Source organism: Mesoplodon bidens (genome assembly GCF_964165515.1).
Source record: "Mesoplodon bidens genome assembly, contig: HAP1_SCAFFOLD_619, whole genome shotgun sequence".
NCBI classification, from domain to species: Eukaryota; Metazoa; Chordata; class Mammalia; order Artiodactyla; family Ziphiidae; genus Mesoplodon; species Mesoplodon bidens.
This window is the reverse complement of record NW_027672157.1, coordinates 68873-88115: the sequence shown is the minus strand read 5'-3', so window position 1 is coordinate 88115 and position 19243 is coordinate 68873. Positions and strand designations below refer to the sequence as shown.

General features: G+C 38.5%; 2 protein-coding genes across 2 annotated transcripts in view; one reads left to right on the top strand and one right to left on the bottom strand.

Annotated features, from left to right (window-relative positions):
- LOC308610532 (putative spermatogenesis-associated protein 31C2) overlaps nucleotides 1-6183 on the top strand; it is a gene marked incomplete at its 3' end in the record, with an annotated part of 41095 nt that extends 34912 nt beyond the window's left edge. Inside the window, exon 4 of the mRNA XM_081259629.1 lies at nucleotides 6103-6183. Within this exon, the coding sequence (XP_081115755.1) occupies nucleotides 6103-6183 (81 nt within the window). The remainder of the gene's footprint in view (nucleotides 1-6102) is intronic.
- Nucleotides 6184-6228: 45 nt separating this feature from the next.
- On the bottom strand, nucleotides 6229-12513 carry LOC308610530 (E3 ubiquitin-protein ligase RLIM-like; the record flags this gene model as incomplete). Its single annotated transcript, XM_081259628.1, has 4 exons — nucleotides 6229-6466; nucleotides 9374-9569; nucleotides 10278-10937; nucleotides 12270-12513. 4 exons carry the CDS (start codon nucleotides 12511-12513, stop codon nucleotides 6229-6231), a joined length of 1338 nt encoding a protein of 445 aa, XP_081115754.1.
- Nucleotides 12514-19243: the final 6730 nt, after the last annotated feature.

The following is a 19243-nucleotide window of genomic DNA, read 5'->3' as shown; positions in this document are numbered from 1 at the left end:
TGCTCTTTTTATTTGATATTCTTTCTTTCTTCCAAGTTGCTTTGTAGACTTTCCTCTTTGCCATTATGTGATGTGGTTTACCAGCTGTTTTTTAGCCTTGGTTCCCCAGAAAGCAGAGCCTCAGGCCAAGAGTTTATGTGCTATTATTTAATTAGAGAATACAATGCAAGTGAACCGGATTGCAGGGCAAAAGCAGGGAAGCAGGGAAGGCTGGCGATTCAATATGAGAATGCACGATCAAGCTGGGATTTGACCTCTGGAAGTTCTGTAAACTGGATCTCAAAATTATGGGGAGGGAATGTGAAGAAAGGAGAAAGAATTCATCCATGGGTTTAGCCTGTGGGAGAACTGAAAGGGTTGCTTTAGGAATATTCTCACCTGCTGGAGTAAGGAGAGAGGTGGAGGATAGATTTGTTGGAATCATGAACACAGTGAGACACTGTCAGATTGTATATATAAGTAGTCTGCCAGTGTTGCACATTCTTTTAATGTGGAACAAAGGAAGGATCAGGCTGAGGTGAGGTATACGATACAGGATATAGTCATATATTTGTTTTCATTTCTTTTACTGGTGACTCCATGCACTTCTTTTATCGGAGGATTTATTTCTAACTTAATCTCTGAGAAGTACTATTTCTTCAAATACTTGTTAAATTCACTCTAATCTCACCTTCTAAAAATATTATTAGATGAATGTGGGTCTTCCATTTTATCCTTTATTCCTTTATCATTCACATTTTCATTTAATCTCATCATTTTTTCGGGCTTATTTTCAACTTATAAAATTCAAATTCAGTTTTATCAAATATGTTATTTAAACTTTCTATGGAGTTTTGAACTCCAATGAACATATTTTTTCTGCCTTTTCTGCATCAGTTGAGATGATCATCTGGTTTTTCTGTCCTCCATTCTGTTAATGTGGTGTATCACATTGATTGATTATCGTATGTTGAACCATCCTTGCATTTTACAAATAAATCCCACTTGGCCATGATGTATAATCCTTTTAATATGGTGTTCAGTTCATTTTTCTAGTTGGATTATAGCTTATCTTTGAAGGTTCCAGCTTATCCTTGATCTTCTAACTTCAGATCATCTCTCATTCCTGACATCCAGCCCTACTGACTTCAGGACTGGCACCAAGAGGCAGGGACAGTGGATTTACATAGACTGCTTAACAAAGCCCCACTATCATGTAAGGTTTAATCTCTATAATAAAGTCCTTCTAGTGGTTCTACTTGTCCCACCAAACCTTAATATAGAGTTTATCGAATGTCATTTGATATTCTGATCAAGGAAAAAGGGAGAAAGCCAAGGTATAAAGTATAGGAACAGAAAGAAAACTAACACAAAGGGAAATATATTAAATTTAGGATGATGCACTGAACATAAATATGCTGTAAAAATCTAAAAACTGGATGAAATTGATTATTTCCTAGTAAAATATATACCACCAGAATTGATTCCAGAAGAGTGTGAAAAACAAAAGAGAACCCTTACAAGACCTTCATTGCTACTTTTGGTGAATTTGTCCACATTTCCATCTGGTTTGGCTTGGAGATCCCACCTCCATATTCTCGTGCTGGGCATGTGACCAAGACCTGGCCAGTTAGAATTCCCTGAACTTGAGGTTTTAACAGAAATCCCAAGCTGAGTCAGTCTTTTGTATAAAGGCTGTCTCTTTGCCTGGGTTCAGTAAATTGGTAATATACAAAAATAGAGTTGCGTTTGGTCATTTTTCTTGCCACGCCTTGGAGAAAGGTTTCCCCAAAATAATACAAAACAAAACAAAACAAAACAAACAAAACAAACTGCAGAGGGAAGAATATCCAAGTCAGAGAAACATTTTCTATTTATATCCTTTGGGCCCCCACACTTACCTGTGTCTGAAAGTATCGGCACTTTCAAACTTTGGTGTATTGTGAGTCAATAAATTCCTTTCTAGCCTTTAAACTAATTTGTAAGTGTTCTCTAAAATTACAACTTAAAATTAATACAATGACCATGGCAGCAATTGCATAAGGTTTCAAGAAGCTAATTTTCTTGCAAAAATGAAGTTATGGGTATATACTCTTTCAAGTCCAAATACTCTGAAACCCTTTCCCTCTTGCTGAATTTTTAAATTCCTTTATATTGGATTTCAAAATACAAAAGAAAATGGGCTCTGCTTCAAGATGTTTGTGAATGTAAGCATACGTAGCCATTACCTTTGCCTCTCAAAAACCTATCATAATAACGGTGAAATCTGAAAGAAAGGGAAGCCCACTACTATAATATGCAAGGAGAGGGCTTCAGCTTCTGAGATATATATGTGCCCAGCAGAACTCCTGAGTAACTCAGGATGGCAAGAGGGAGACGTAGACTGAGAATCTATGTGGGGCAGTTACTTCACCTACACCTTTTTCTCCAAACAAAAAGCCTGACAGAAAGGCATTTAACCACCCTCTTACCAATTCTTTCTTTTAAAAAGGAGCCTTTTAAAAAAGATATGTAAAGACTGTTTCCAGGTGATCTATAATGGCCAGTGTGTTTGTTACAGTTCCTGCCAAAGACTTATGCTTTCAACATTTGTATGTGTTTAGAATAGTGGCAGGTCTCCATCTGCTCATGGTAAAACTAAGCCTTTCAGGTTCTTTCCTAGTCCATGAATTATTCCTATTTCTCCCAGGACTTATTTTGCTATTTTTAATATTTATCTTATTCTCTCTTATGTCATGCCTATCTCAAATATCTCAACAAATATTTATGGAACATCGACTTTGGGCAAGGCCGTGTTTTGGGTGCTATGACTATTGTAGTGAAAATTACAAAACCCTTGCTTTCCTAGAAGTTTGCATTCTTCTTAACATCTAGAGATATTTTGTTTTCTCTTCATATTTAAGAATGAAGACCATGAGCTCTGTGTTTATGATTATCTTTACACCTCTCATTTTTCTGCCTTGATTATCTTTGCTAGCTTCTTTATGTCTGTCTACTTTATAATTGCTCCTGTTCCAAAGGATTCCATCCATCTCCCTCCACTACTACCATGGAACACACTTCCACAGGCAATACCTCATACTTCTTTGACTTCAGTCTGGCATCTTTATCCTAATTTTAGAAGCATACTTGATATTCCGTGATAGCTAGATGAACATTGCCACTAAAATATCACTCTGACATCTCAAATCTCAGAGATTCCAGCTGAATTGTCATCTATTCCTCTACTATGACAAACAAGTTATATTACATTTCTTATATCAGTGGAACTTCTCACCATCTACTCAGTCACCTAAACCAGAAACTTAAGGTCATCTTTAAATTATCCAAGCAGCCACCAAATTTTATTGTGTTTCTTTAATACTACTTGAATCTATATGCATCCATATCTCAACTGTCTCACCATTATATCAGGACTTTATACTTTTTTCTTCCAGTTAATGCCGTAACTCCGTAAGTGGGACAATCTAAATTTTGACAATCTGTTCATATCCCTGCTAGTATGACCATTCTAAAAATTGAAAAATTTTATTCCTATTAGAAAAATTGTCTTGATTGTGCATTGCTTAGAAGATCTAGTTCAACTCTTCAGCCTGATACACAATACCACTTGTTGCCTCTTTGGCCTCATCTCTTCATTTCTTGCTAATGTACTTACATCTCTTCCTATTCTACCCCAGAGCATGATGACTCATACTTACTGTTTACTGAGCCCTAAATTTTCAATGCATCTTTACTGTTGCATGAAGTGTTTATTTTGCTTAGAATAAAATTAATGACTTCATTTCATTGGCTAATTGCTACTAGTCCTGTAAGATACAACTCAGATATAACCCAACTTTAAGGACGTTTGAATTATTAGTGTAGATTTCTCCTCCTAGATCATTCCATTTTATCCTGTATCTGAATCTGTGTCAGGGCATCCCTGACATAGAGTGTTCCTGTATGTTTATTCAGCTGCCTTCTTTAAAATGTAATACATTTCTTCATGATAAGTGCTGTACTTTGTAACTATAACCCTAGCACCCAGCATTGGGCATGGCACATTCTTGGTCAGCATTGAATGCCTGGAATAGTGATTTAGAAAAGGGTTGGCAGATATTATAACTTAATAGGCAAGAAACCCTATACAAATATGTTAAGTAAGTGAGAGAGATCTAGGTTGAAATACATCAAATCCAGGATGGTAGGTAACAGTATTAAAATAGGTTTTCTTTGGAGAATAAAGGGTGAAAAATAAGTCTGGGATGCTCACAGTGGCCAAAAATTCTGAAGCAGTGTGTGTGTGTGAGTGTGTGTGTGTGTATATGCCAGTAACTGTTCTAGTTTTTAGAAATGTAGTAGTAATTTAAAAAAAAAGAAAGATCTTTTGGAGCTTCTATTTTGGGATAGGAATGGGGAAGAAAACAAGCACAAGATAAATAAAAAATGTTTTAGATAGTCACAAGTCATACTAAAGAAAAAAAAAATACACTTCCAGAATAGAAGATGACAAGGCCAGGGGTGGTAGATAACTGTGTTGTGACTAGTGATGTGAGAATGGAGAACCCAGAGCCCAGAGTTGGCTTATAATTAGTGTCTGTCCTCTACGAATGGTGGATGAGAGAAAAAGGATTTTCCCCAACATGCTTTTCCAAATCTCCACATTTTTGCAGTGATGTTAAAGATGCTGGCTTGATGCTTAAAAATGGAGAATTTTGAATATCACACAAAGGAGAGCCTCTTATTTCATAGGGAGAAAGCCTGAGTTAGGATGGTAAAGAATTTTCAAATCTTAAATGAAGTCACAGAAAAGAAATGCAGTTCAGTTTCCATTCGAAATTCTCATACCAGGAACTTCTCATTGAAGGGAGTATACATTCACCTCTCAAATAATGAAAAGACATGAAATGTTTGGTTAATTGTAGTAAAGAAGATACTGAAGATCTCAAAGTATTGCATATGGATAACAAGTAATATGACTTAACAGAAACGTCACATTTCTTTGTGAACTTTCCAGTACATGCAGTGTTTTGATGTTCATGTTGTTCGATGCTCAGGCTTGTTTGCATTTACAACAGAATCTTTATACTTAATTCTTCATGGAATATTGAGAGCACAACTTATTTTCAGGGTTAGCCAAAAAAGATAGACTTTATATTGCTATCAAAAACTTATCCACAGGCTATAACTACTTTCAAAAAGAATTTGTTATTCAGATAAGGGGTTTTTTTTGGAATTAGGCCAAAATAAACAAATGATTTAAAAACTACCAAGAAAATACAGAGAAAATTCTTAAGATGGAAATATTTATGCTCACAACCACAGTGATGCTGTGTATTTAAACTGATATACTGTAATGTAAAAAACGTATCAGGTTGAGCTCAGAAGATTCAGGTACAAATCTTCTCCATTTCTGATTTGTCAGGGCAGACAGAGAGGAATATGATTTGGAAGAGCAATATAATACTCAGCAATCGCTTTGAGAGAAAAATAAGTGGCTCTATAGTTTCAAAGTCAGAGTGTTAAATTGGGTTTATGATATAAGCAGCATACACTGGTAGAATGAGACAGGATGATGTGAAGTAAAGTTAGAGCGATACGATATTGGTGGTTGTTCAAACAGGAAGGATACTGTCTTCTAGCAGCTTCAGTAGCAGGAATTAGGGATTCCATTTTTGGGAAAAATGGTAGAATATAATGTTATAGTGGGCCTAGAACCAAGACATTAAGCCATTTACTTGTCTAGGACTCATTCTAATCATTTTCTAGGTACAGGATGGATCCTAGCTGAGAAGTTGTATTAGTTGTCTGTTGCTGCATAAGAAATTAGTACAAATGTAATGGCTTAAAACAGCATCCCTTTATTAGCTCACAGTCCTATAGGTGGGGATACTGGCATGGAGTGACTAGGTTCTGTGTTCGAGGTCTTAAAGGTCTGAAATCAGCATTTTTAAACCCTTGTCAGATAATTCTAACATCTAATTCATCTCTGTTGGCATCATCTGTCCCATGTTATTCAAGCTGTCATGTATCTGGTTCTTGGTATAAGTTGTGATATTTTATTGTCTTTTGGACATTTTGGCTATTATGTTAGGATACTTTGGTCCCTATTTAAAGTGTTTTGTTTTTTTTAATTTTTAGCAGGCATTCACTCTTTATAGGTTTGGCACACATTTCCTGTACTTTTATGGACGGTGGTTCCATGATAACCTAATTTTCTGACCCTTTGTGGTACTCTTATGGTCTGTTTCTCTTGTGCAGGTGGGGTTACCTCTGGTCCCTTCTCATGCTGCTTATGGGGTCTGAAGTAGCTTCCCCAGGATACGGCACTTGGTGCTTCTGGTGAGGGAAGGGCACCTCTGGAACACGTGATGAAGAGTCCTTCCTGGGCCAGGCACTTGTGACAGAGTCTCCCTGGACTGTAAGGAGTGGAGGGTGCTTACCAGGTTGAGAGCTTTCTGTGGAGGGATCTCCATTGCCGGTACCAGCAAGTTGCCTGATGTTTCTGGGGAGGGGAGAGGAGTCTCAGGCCCATCTGAGGAGAGCATTGTCCAGGCGGGAGCTTTTTGTGGTAGGAGCACTTTTGCTGGGACCCTTAGCCACTGACGTGTCTGGGTGGTGAAGGGGGATCTCAGGCCCAGTGGGGAAGGAAAGCACTTTCCCTGGTCACTTAGTGTCATCAGGGCTTCCAATTGTTCGTCCTTGCAGGTTCTGCAAGGCTCGCCTGGTGTTTGGGGGATTTCCATTTGATGTGATGGAGGAAGAGCCTCTTTGAGCCACTTCCTGTTACTAAGTTGGGAGTTAGGAAATGCTGGGCCTGGATCACATTTTTTTGTTGGTAGAGGGTCATAAGGTGCCCTGCCATGAGGCTGTTCATCCATTCTGAGGGTCCCTAGGCAATTCACCTTCTCTAGACCTTTCAGAGATCTCCTTTGGTTGTCTCATATTATTTCCAGGATATATAGTTGTGCGTATAAAGGGGGAGCAGGGAGAGGGGAGTATAAACCATCTTATCTGGATTAGAAGTCCTCTCTGTGCCTTTTAAGTGCTCCCCTGATTAGGTCAGGCTCACTCTGGATAATCTCCCAATCAACTGTGCTATATATCATAATCTAATAATGGGAATTATATTCCATCACATTCACAGGTCTCATACTCAAGGGGAGGGGCTCCTACAAAGATCATTGGGCATCATCTTAGAATTCTGTCGACCACAGAATGTGCATGTGAATGTACTGAAGCATTAATTAAGCAATTATCATCCTTTGGAAGGTTTTAATCTGTTAGGATAGTATGAAAACCAAGTACTGTTATAATTATTCTACTCACTTTAAGTGAAGTATATCTGATATCAAAAATACTTCCTAAAAATCAGACTATTCAAACAACTTTCAGAAGTTAATGTAAATTTCAGAGGTTTGAGCCAAGCCTTCATTTCTGGCCATGCAGATATCTTCTGTGTGAAAAATATGCTACCTCAAAGATGTTTTCAAAAACTTCACCACCACTCCCCATTTATACGTTGTAGTTATGTGCAAATACTGTGGCTGCCAGCAATTCACAGAGAAAAGAAAGGTCAGTGATGTTGCTGACTTTAACTTTTTAGAGAAGGTGTATACTTAACACTGCCTACATTTGTATAGGTTGCACATTGCACAAAATTTCTGATTACTGCTTTAGGTTATAATACAATGTACTCTCACCTATACCAGGATTGAAAAATTTAAGCAAAATTTTCTGGACTGGCCAATACAAACCCCCAAAAACAGCCTTCAGGCTGAATTAGGAGAAAAATCCTTCACTATGTTTAGGTTGGAAGGAAGCATGACCTAAATTTTGATTTCAAATACTCGGGGTTTTGGGTGATGGGTTTTACTGGGGACAATTAGAATTGAACTATGTAGACATGTTTCTTGAAGCCAAGTTTTACCTTTAAGGCTTTCATATTGCAGCTTGTGAGGCTCCAAGCAGCAATTGGCTACTTTGGGTCATTCACACAAGGATTCAGAGTCATATATAAACCATAAAACCCTTTATAAGAAATCAGAATCTGTTTTAAAAACTAATTATATGAACTAAACATATATAGAAAGAAATTGAAGCTTGAATATATTGAAGCAGCAAAAATTAAAGACATACCTATAACTGCCCTTTATCCTTAGTTGTTTACAATCACAGCAAATCAAAGTGTGACATGTTTAAGAGAAAGGTAATTAAGTTCTAAGGCTTTGTCATCTTATCACTTTTAAAAATACAAGATCTGAGTAAATGAAAGGAAAATAGAGAGGGTTGTTAAAGAGCTGAGTCATAGAGTGGAATAGAGAACAAGTGGAAGCGGAAGAGGCAAGAAAGCGTACACAGGCTGGGTTTGAAGAGAGTTGGGAATGCTGGTTGTGGTAGATGGTCTCTGATTTGCTTACCGGATCTACTCGCCATCCTTCTTAACCCTGCTTCGTGATTCCAGGAGGCTGATCTTTATCAGCTTCATGGACCAGTCTCTCTGTGTCTTCAGGTTGGGTTGGGTTAATATGACCTACTGATAAGTGATTAGAAGTCAGGAGGAAAGAAGGCAAGGGTATTTATTTCCATGATCTGCCCCCTTCCAAACTTTAGGTTGGCAGTGGATGCCATTTTCTAAGGTTACATCTCTTGTTGGGTGGGCTTCTCCTATAACTCGAAGACATTCTGGGTTGCAGGAACTGCTATCTCTCTATGCCCCCTCAAACCTCGTGGTTATAATACTGGTTTCTCACAGCTGCTAGCCTCAGGGCACTTCATCATCTCTTGGTTTCCCTTCATTCCTTACACACTTTAGTCTCTTCATTAAATGCTATTCCATCACTCTTTTAAAGTGTGCCATCAGTTTTTAGCTAGAACTGACTGATACATTGGTAGTGGGGAATAGGCGAAACGTTAAGGTAGTGTTAGGGAGGTGGGATAAACTGCTGTGGAGAGAGATAGGAAGAGAAGGGTTTCAAAGCTTTTTATGGCATTCTAGGAATGTAACATGACTTCTTTATGTGAATGACTCTAATGTAGTCTTAAATGGCTTCTTAATTATTGATATTTGGTTGGGTTTCTGTTTCTCTGCATGCACAACCAGGATTGAACAGGGCTAAGAGATGTCTGGGATTTACATGACGAGATAATACTACTAGGATCTATCTAGATTCATTATATCATATTAAGACATTTCTCCCATGGAATCAGGAACATCCCAACCCAGTGCACATGCTAAGTTTTTATTGAAATTCAGTGAACTGCTATGGTGTGAAATTAATTTTTATTGTCAGTCCCCTGCGTCGGCAGGCCGACTCTCAAGCCCTGCGCCACCAGGGAAGCCCTATAACACTTTATATAGCTGAGAACTCATCGATCAGGATTTTCACTCTCATTGGAATCCACTACTTGCCTACGACAAATCGGACACGTAGAGTTCTCAGACAGCCAGCGATCAATGCAGTGAATGTGATATTCATGGGAGCAAGGTAGTATGCGAAGCTTGCTGTTTTCTGTGTACTCTGTAAGGCAAATGCTACAGGCTTTTAGTGCATCATTTTCACCAAAAGATCTTACAGCCAAGCTGTCAATCTGTGCTTTGGTGAGTCCTGTAGTTTGCAGATCATGGGAGGACCCAGAGTCACTTTCATCATATATTATTAGGCTAATTTGTCTACCCACTTGCCTGGTCTCTGATGATAAGTCTGCTGCTAAGTTTGTTTCTTCACTGCCTTCAAACATCAGTGATCTAATTCCTGAATTTTCATCACTTGAGCTGGAACCAGAAATAGGACTAGAACTGGAACTAGACGTACAATTGGGGCTTGAATGACAACTCAGTGTGGAACTTGAATGGGTATCATAGCTAGCATTTGAATCAGAACCAAATGTACCACTACTACTACCATTAGGTGACTCTAGCCATTCCATGTTTGGACTTGGAGGTGAGACACTATGCTCTAAATTACTGTCACTGTCCATAAGGTTATTTGAGTTACTAAATTCTGTCACTGTCTGCCTTAACGTGCTCTGAATTGGAACAGATGTTGTATCATTTAAGCTAGTATTGAACATTCTGCAAACGGGATTTCTAATGGTATTGACATAAGCTCTCACACCTGCCCGCTCAGAATGTGAATACATATGCCTCAGTCCTCGTTCACTTTCAGAAGTGACAGTGTTGTTTGGTGTCTCAGATGTTAACTGAGTTCTACTAGCTCTGCTGTCTCTCTGAGAATATGCTCCAGAATGAACTAGTCCTACTTCAAGATTGAAGGGTATGGTTGGATATATTTCCCTCATTCCCCAAGATTCACCACTGTTGGTTGTATCTGGAGAATTTTCTCCATGAACGGCATTCCTTGTTCTAGAAGTTTCAATAAGACCGCTATTTTGCAACTCAAATCCAGTCATTTGCTGTGTCAGTATTTCTTGGTGCTCAGTTCTAGAAAATCTCACATTCTCACTTAGCAGAGGCTGCTCAAAATTCTGAGAGGGTATACTATGATTAAGTCTTTGTACAATTTCCCTAAGTGAACATGGAGGCGACCAACTTTCAATTCTTGCTCTGGTTCTCCGATACTCTGGGCTCCTACTTCTTGCTCGTCTCTGACTTGTGGTAGGTGGGAATTTCATTAATGTTTCAGTTGTATCTTGTTCAGACATAGATGGTCTTGTAAATATTGATTCAGATTGTGGACTTTCCACTTGCCTTTGGCTGTCTTCCATATTTTCTCTTCTGGGAAGTCTTGCAGACGCTACATATTCATTCTCTGGATTTGGACTCCCATGATCAAGGTTAGCATTTATTTCTAAACTGAATATGAACTGATCACTTTTAGGATTAATTTGGCTCTCTTCTCTCCAAGATTGGTTTTCTCTTTGTCCACTTGTCATATTTTCAGTTTGTCCAGAACAGTTAAGCCAGTCTATTAGAGAGTCACCACTAGACACGTCATCTGAAGAGTCTCCTCTGTCTGTTAACAAAAAAAAATGGGGAGGGTGCATAAAAGAACTACCAAAATTAGAACCATCATAAAATAGCACTCTGAAACTTTGTTTCAAAAACAAACAAAAAATGAGAACTTAAATACTCAGGTGTTTTCAACTGATTTCACATTTATAGAGTTAATATTTTATAAACTGCACTGTGTAGATTTATAAGTAAAGGTAGAAAAGTTTCGATTCCATCCAAAAAGAGTGAGCTAATCCTAGATAAACTTAGAGAATTTTTTAAAAAGGGAATCCGGAGGAAGCCTATGTTTCAGTATTTCATCATATACACAGCCCTGTGTACCACTGTCAGAGGAATGTCAAGAGACTTTTTTTTCAGTCCACTGTCAAAACACTAATGCAATTAAACAAGGTAAACACCAGTTAAGGTACAATGCTAGTAGTTTAGTTCAATTTACATTATTGTCTAATTTTCATTAGTCTCCAACATGACTACTTCTAGGCTTTTCACTTATGTGCTTTTGATAATAGATAAGCTGTTTTAAAATATAAGGTTATTGCCCAAACATAAACAAGTTTTATAGGTTTAAAAGTGTTTGCATTTTGAATACTTCTTAATGTTACCAAGATTTTTAATTGACATTAAATTGAAGGTCAGATCAAATGAATAGACTGAACCTAGCATGGTACCTATAAGACCATGTTCAAGAGCCAAAGTATTATAGTATCCTCTTCATTAGACAGCAAAATCCTCTGCTTCACACTGGAAGGGAAGGCACCAGACCTGAGGTCCGAGCAGGGTTTCTCAGCCTTAGCACTATTGACATTTTGGTGCTGGACAATTCTTTGTTTTGGGGAGCTATCCTGTGCATTGTGGGATATTTGGCAGCATCCCTGGCCTCTGCCCACTAGATGCTAGTAACACCCATGCCTCCCCTGTGACAACCAAAAATATCTCTAGCCATTGTCAAATGTCCCCAGGTGTTGAAGAGAGCACAATTGTCCCCAGTGGAGACTATTTCTGTTTGCTTTTTTTACATGTCTATGTAGAAAAAATAATTCAGGAAGTAGGAGGGACTTTCAGTTGAGGTAGAAAACCAAGAAAAATACAAATAGGCTACTTTGCACTGTTTCCCAATTAAAACAACCCAAATGTGAATCAGGAAAACAAACAAACAGACCTTGACATGCTCACCAAAAATCAAGTAAATGCCAGTTCTTTTTATGAGAAGTTACTTACCAAATGAATGTAAGTCACTTCTGTATAATTTACTATTTCCTATTATGAAGTTACTATTTCCTATTATGAAGTTCCTTATTCATCCCATGCTATTCCCTCCAAAAGCAGAATATACCTGTATTTTCATCTGAGTCTTGTGGTGCGTTTTCTTTAATTAGCTGAAGTCTTCTCAGCAACTCTTCTTCCGTACTTTCACCTGGAATGCCTAGAAGATTGTTGTCTTTCATAAGTTCGTAATCTTCTTCACTCAGATTATTTACGAACCTGGAGAAATCTTCTTCCCGAACCAATCGGTCCGTTTGACTTATGTGTTGGGCCGAAACTCCATCTCCTTCATCGTTGGAATCCGAGTTTTCCATCTTAATAAACAAGTGGAAAATTATCTGAAATTCACGACGTGCTGTTGAAATTCACCAATGGTCGTTTCGTTTTCTTCGCTTTCTACTTCCTGCCAGAGTGTCCGGTTCCGACTCAGTCGGATGACCCTCCGCACAGATTCCTCCCTTCTCCCTTCCCGACTCAGTTCTGTGGCCCCTGGTGACGCAACAGTTGGGAGCCGCCTCGAGCCCAGAACTTGCTAGACGTTGCCTAGGCACCCATTATCTTCCCCGCTGTTACCGAGTAGGGACTGGATTCAGGTTAGGTTTCATTTCATTCAAAACCAGCCAATGTTACTGAGGCTTTATAGTGTACCAAGCACCGTGCTTCACCTCGTTTCACCCACATGAGCCTATTCTCAGGTTTTCAGGCTCTGATATGCTCTATTTATTCGTTACATTCCATAGGACTGCCTTCTTCAAAATGCCATGCCAAAGTCAGCCTAGTTCAATGCAGCAATTCTCATTTTCAGGTGCCCAGGGACCTCCGCCTTTTCTCCTCATGAATTTCTCAAATCCTAGACTCTCACTAAGAAAGCCCACAGTTTTGGATAATTTACCAGGGCCCTGGCTGAGTCTCTTTAGTGTGTCCTCTCCCTTTTAACTGTTAATGGCTTCATCTTGCATTATATGGTCCTTCAGTCTTGTTTCAAACAAACAAGAAACACCAAAACTTTGGCAGGCTTTTCTGCTCAGCCAGGGAATTCCTTCTCCACAAAAGCATCACGTTCATTTTTGTCCTCCTTTCTCATAAATATTATAAATAGTCCTTAAGCAAAACTAGCCAGAACATCACAGGAACTTTTAGGACAGATACATAATAGTTACTTTGTCTGCCACAGTGAGTACTGACCCTGCTGATTTTGTCGCATGTATCACCTGAAAGGCTTGGTGAAAATAAAATAACGCTCATTTGCAATGCTATCTGGAGGAGACCTCTAATTCACTCTCAGTACACAGCTTAGAAGTTTAAGGAGCTGTGTAAATTCACAGTTGTTGTTTTGTTCACGGTCCACAGCAGGCTTTCTTGTTTGTTCTCAAGGAGATGGAAGGATGGTAACTTTACTGGTGTGACAGTGAAGAATCTAAGTCTATGTCCTGCTTTTGACATTTGTTCCATGCCTCGTTTAACTTAAGCTAGAAAAATCAATCTTTCCCCTCTGAATCAAATCTCAGCAAGTCTTTGGATGAGAACAGAATCCCCTAGACCACCCTGCCTCCTTTATGGACTTCTGAGTGTATTTGTTATCTTTTACTGAAGTTATTCTTTTCACAGGGGAAATCCGTTGTAAACTTGTTTGCTGTGCCTCAATCAAAACTAGCAGTATTATGAAAATTCAGCGTGATTTGTACTCTTGATGCAGGAAACCCTAACAATCGTTAGTGTTCTTGAGAGTGATTGATTCAGTTTAATTCAATTCAATCAATTCAAGTGTCAAGTATGTTCAGCGTTTGTTAAATGTCAGTCATATTATCGGATATTAAGATACAAAGAAGAGTATATTTAAGAATCTGTTGTCATTAGAGTATAACAAACAATTGAGCTACACAGAGTTAAAAGTACAGTTTTGAGGAGAAAGTGGTTTGAGTGAGAGAGAAAATCGGTTTCACTGCATTTGGGTTTGAAAGGATGAATAGGAGTTTTCTAAGTGAATGAAAGCGGGAAATATTTTCAAAAGTGAGAACAGCCACTGCTGACACTCGTAAAACAACAAGGATAGTAGATTTTAATTACTAAAAAAAGACATTAGTGGGGCTTCCCTGGTGGCGCAGTGGTTGAGAGTCCGCCTGCCGATGCAGGGGACGCAGGTTCGTGCCCCGGTCTGGGAGGATCCCACATGCCGCGGAGCGGCTGGGCCCGTGAGCCATGGCCACTGGGCCTGTGCGTCCGGAGCCTGTGCTCTGCAATGGGAGAGGCCACAGCAGTGAGAGGCCCGCGTACCACAAAAAAAAAAAAAAAAAAAAAAAAAAAAAAAAAAAGACATTAGTTAAATTGGCAGAGCAAGGCCAAAAAATGGAGACCTTTATGACATGTTTAGAAGTTGGACTTTATCATTAGTGCAATGGAAAGATGTTGAAGTCTTTAGACAGTTGATGGTCAAATTTGCAATGTAGAAATAATATTGATAGTAGTGTTGAGGATGAATATGAAGGGCAACAGTTCAGGTGGGAGGGTCAGAAATAGATAGAGGGCAGCCTAGGCTAGTGATGACAAGGATCTGAATCAGGGCAAAGGAATATGATTAAAATGAAGGACTTTAACAGATCTCTAGGCAGCAGAACTGATTAAACCTAGTAATATATGGGAAAGAGGGAAAAGTGGGGAGGGGGAATATGAGGGAAAGGCAGGGGTCAGGATTACTTCTGTATTTCTGTCTTTGCTTAGTGGACAGTGGTACCAATAAGAAGTAACACCTGATTCTGAAGTTGTATGGTTTAGCTTAAGAGGGAGCATGACTGCTTTTGATTAGAATAGTATGCAAGTTACCTGAAGATTCAGAAAGTCTTACAGTCTTTCCAAATTTAGGTACAGAAGCACATGAACTAATAGCCCCGGATGTTTGGTGTTCCCTGTAGTTGGCTCTCAGTGTCAATGACTCTAGCTTCCTGAACTATTTGTTCCTGGTTATGTCCCAATTCTGGTGCAAGTAACAGGGTATAGGGATCATCATCCCAGAGACCTCCTTATTGACCTTGATTATTTAAATAGAAGCCACCAATACAGCTGTGCTTTACACTTAGTTCTCTCATGTCTTGACTTTCCTTCTGAATATTGCAGTGTAGGTTCAGTAGTTTTTCTTCTGGATGGCAATATTGCTGCTTTGGCCTTTGTTCTATCCCTTGTCTTGATATCAGAAGTCTTCTGAAGATGTTTTTTCTTCACTTCTCATTTCAGAGATGGGAGGTGCATCAGGAAGTCCGGAGGTTGACTAGAGCATCACTCTAGGTTGAGTTGGAGGGGAAGAGGTTGAAGATGGAAAGTTGCTTACTTTCAATCAGAGTCAAGCACTTAAAAATTTGGCCAATCCATTGTTTATGATGTGGTGAAAAAACGGGGTGTGTGTGAGCAGATTTGGCTGTTCTTTTATCCTGGTTGTAATGATGGAGTTTTGTAATCAAGAGTTTTATTTTACTGACTCTGTCCAAGGAAGCTTCTGAACAGATTCTATGACTCAAAGGGAGACTGAAAATAAGCAAGAGATAGCATTCTCCCTGAATATGGGTAAAAGGAGTTCTGTGGCTTTAGAACTGTAAGAAATGATCAAGACATATATTCCACATAACTATTGCAGTATAACAAACCAGTCCAAAACGCAGTGGTAGATACAATAGAAACCATGTTGTTATAGTCAGGACTTTGTGAGCTAAGAATAAAGATAAAGAATACTGGGGATGGTTCATTTCTGCTCCATCATGACTGGGCCTCAGCTGTGGTGGCTTGAATGATTGGAGATAGATTAGACAACTTGACTGGTGTCATATGTCTGGGGCCTTGGTTCTGGCTAAGTTTTCTTTGAGTCACATCTTTTGGTGCTGAAATGTCCAACCAAGATGGCATCTTCATTCACAAATCTGGGACTTGAGTTGGGCTGCACAGGCTGAAAAATCTGGGGCTGGTTTTCTCTCTGTCTCTGTCTTTCTCCATGAAATTTCTCGGTGTAGTTTTGGAGTCTTAGCAACCTGGATATCTCAAAATAGTTGAATTCTTACATAGTGAGTGGCTTTACCCAAAGTAAACATTTCAAGAGACTTGGCTGGAATCTGTAAGGCTTCCTATGACTTAACCTCACAAGTGCAAGCACACCTTTTCTCTTGCATTCTGTTGATTGAATAAGCCACTGGATCAGCCCATATTCAAGAAGAGGGACACCCCATTCTACCTTTCAATAGAGAGGTAAAAAAGATTTTATGGTTATATTTAATGTACTATAGCACATGATGAAAAAACTCTTATAATGATGACTTTTCAGTTGAAGTGGAAATTAATCTCTCCCTCTGTTTTCTGAATTGCATTATTCTCTGGGTAAAAATAAAAAAAGGGAGGACATAAAATCTGAAGTTCTTTGCATTCAGCCTGATTTTAAAGATACCCGATTAAGGATCTTTTTATTATGTAATAGTTTTCCCACATCAGAGACCATTGGTAATATTAAGAGCTATTTACTGAGCAACTGTAATTGCTAGACACTCTGCTTGTGTTTTAATTTATTTGATCTCAAGCCCCATGCAAGATAGGTATTACTATTCTCAGAGATAAAGGCATGGAGGCTGATGCAAATTAAGTGATTTTCTCAAAGTTACAGTAATAGATAATATGTTCAGATTCATACAAGGTCTATAGGATGACTCTCCCTGTTTCGCTCTAGTCTGCTATGTTTAATGAAAACACAATATCAGACATCATTACACAAATGTAGTAAAATCTCAGTTAAATGAGATGCTTGAATCATGTTTGATCATTTTCGTGTGCCATTTCAATTCTGCTTTGGAGTTAGTCTAGAATATCTTCGTTTTAACTTAATAAAGAGTAATTTTAAATCAAGCAGTAAACATAATTAAAGCTTGATAAGATATTTCATATATTTATGTCTTTTTCTTTCCCACCAGAAGGATGGGTTAAAAGCGTGAAAGCATTGATGCAGAAAAATGAATCTAAATATGCATGTCTCATGGAATCTACTGGAATTGGTTCTTTGACACAAATACTTGTTTTGAATCTAAACATGAAATTCTTGTTAATTGAAATCACACCCTTTCCACTTACATAGGCTTGACACTAGGAATTAGTTTCATCTCTTCCTTATGCTTACCTCTATTTATGGAAATAAAAATATATTTATTTAGCAAGGTCTCATCCCTCTTATGATTTCCTTTCTTCCCAGTTCTGCTCGGATTTAGACTTTTGATAGCTTTTCTATTAGTGCCGTGTCAGTGGATAGTTTGCTTCTATGCTTTCTCTAGTTTTGAGCCATTTTACACACTTTCTCTGAGGCATGCTCCAGGTCTGGTATTCACAAGCAAGTTAGTTCATATTTCCGCACATTTGTTTATCTGTAAAGTCTTACGTCCTAGATTATTGTAATAAATAAATAAACTTACATATACATAAATAATATTCTGTTTGTTACCGATATAGATATATTTAAAGATGAATTTTACGGTTCCAAGGATGAAACGGATATCAGGTTTGTTTCTCAAAACAAATGAACACAGAGAACACAAAATGAATAAGCAACACAAAAGCTCACAATATATGAGTAAAACCAAATTAAGCAGGCCTGTCGTATACACATTCACAGGTTGTGCACTCTAAAATTCCCAGGGGGCACCATTCATGTAAAGAAGAAAGTGAACGACACTCCTATAAATATGCAGTGCACCACCTGTACAACTGAACATGCAGACCCTGAAAATGAGCTTTAATGTTATCTTCTGCCTTCCTTCGACCCAGTAGGGAGAAGAGAAGAGGATAATGAACTCAGGGGAGAGTACATAGTTACTTTATTACTTGTTCTTCTCCAGGCCTAGAATTTTATATGCTCCTATTGAAGGGAGGTTGGTGATTTTGTTCAGTAGCCTGCAGTCACAGGGAGGTGCACTGCCTCTTTCACCAAGTATTTACACCAGTAGGTGTAACCACAATGGCAGCGTGTGGTGTGGGTAAAAATGGTCACCTAACATCTCTGTCATGTCGACTCTCCCTTTTATGGTGCTAATTGGGTGTTGTAGTCGCTCTTATGGAGAGTCACTGAATGGTCAGTCTGGGTTGCCTATTCAAAGAAACTCACCACATTTTCAAATTACATTACAAAAAGGCCCCTACATTTCAGGCATACCATTTTGCTTAAATTCAAACTACTGTACTATAATCAAGTTGCCTCTCTTGCTTAAGTCTTAATATCCACAAACCTCAACAAATTCAATGGACAGTAGGTTGACCAATGGGTGAAAGTTCTTTAAAAAGTAGCATTTGTATTGGGAGCAGAGTTTGGGTTTCCTTATGGTCGGATTTCCTGGGGCCTCTTTAATATTCAGGCTAAATGCAAGCTCTTATCCACACTATTAGAATGCATCCTCTATCTTCAAACACATTTGACAACTTATTGCATATAGAATAAAGTAAAATGTGTAGTAAGTCCTTACAAAAATCACTCTAGATTTGCCAACATTACTACATTTTCATCTTTCAAACTTCAGTTTAAATGTCACTTCCATGGAAAGGTCTTCCTGACCAGTTTATCTAAAATAAAATTGTGCATGTCATGCTTTGTCACAGACGCTTATCTCTTCCTCCAATAAACTGTATATTATAAAAATAGTGATCTTTATAGCTCAAACTGTGTTTTCCATCTATTCAGTTCCTTAAAGTAGATACTAAATGAATATGCGTTGGAGAGTGAAAAAAGTAAAGTAAGGAAGAAAGGCCAGAGGGAGGAAGGGAGGAAGGAAGGGCCTCTGGCAAAGATTCTCTCTCTATCTTTTTTTCATTCTGGCTGCTGTAACAAAATGCCACAGACTGGGTAGCTTATAAAAAACAGAACTTTATTTTGTAATGTTATGGAGGCCTGAAGTCCAAGATCAAGATAGCAGCATGGTCTCATTCTGATGAAAGCCCTCTTCCTGATTCATAGCCAGAACCTTCTTGCTGTGTCCTCACATGGTGGAAGGGGGCTAGTGAGCTCTCTGGAGCCTCTTTTCAAAGACATTGATC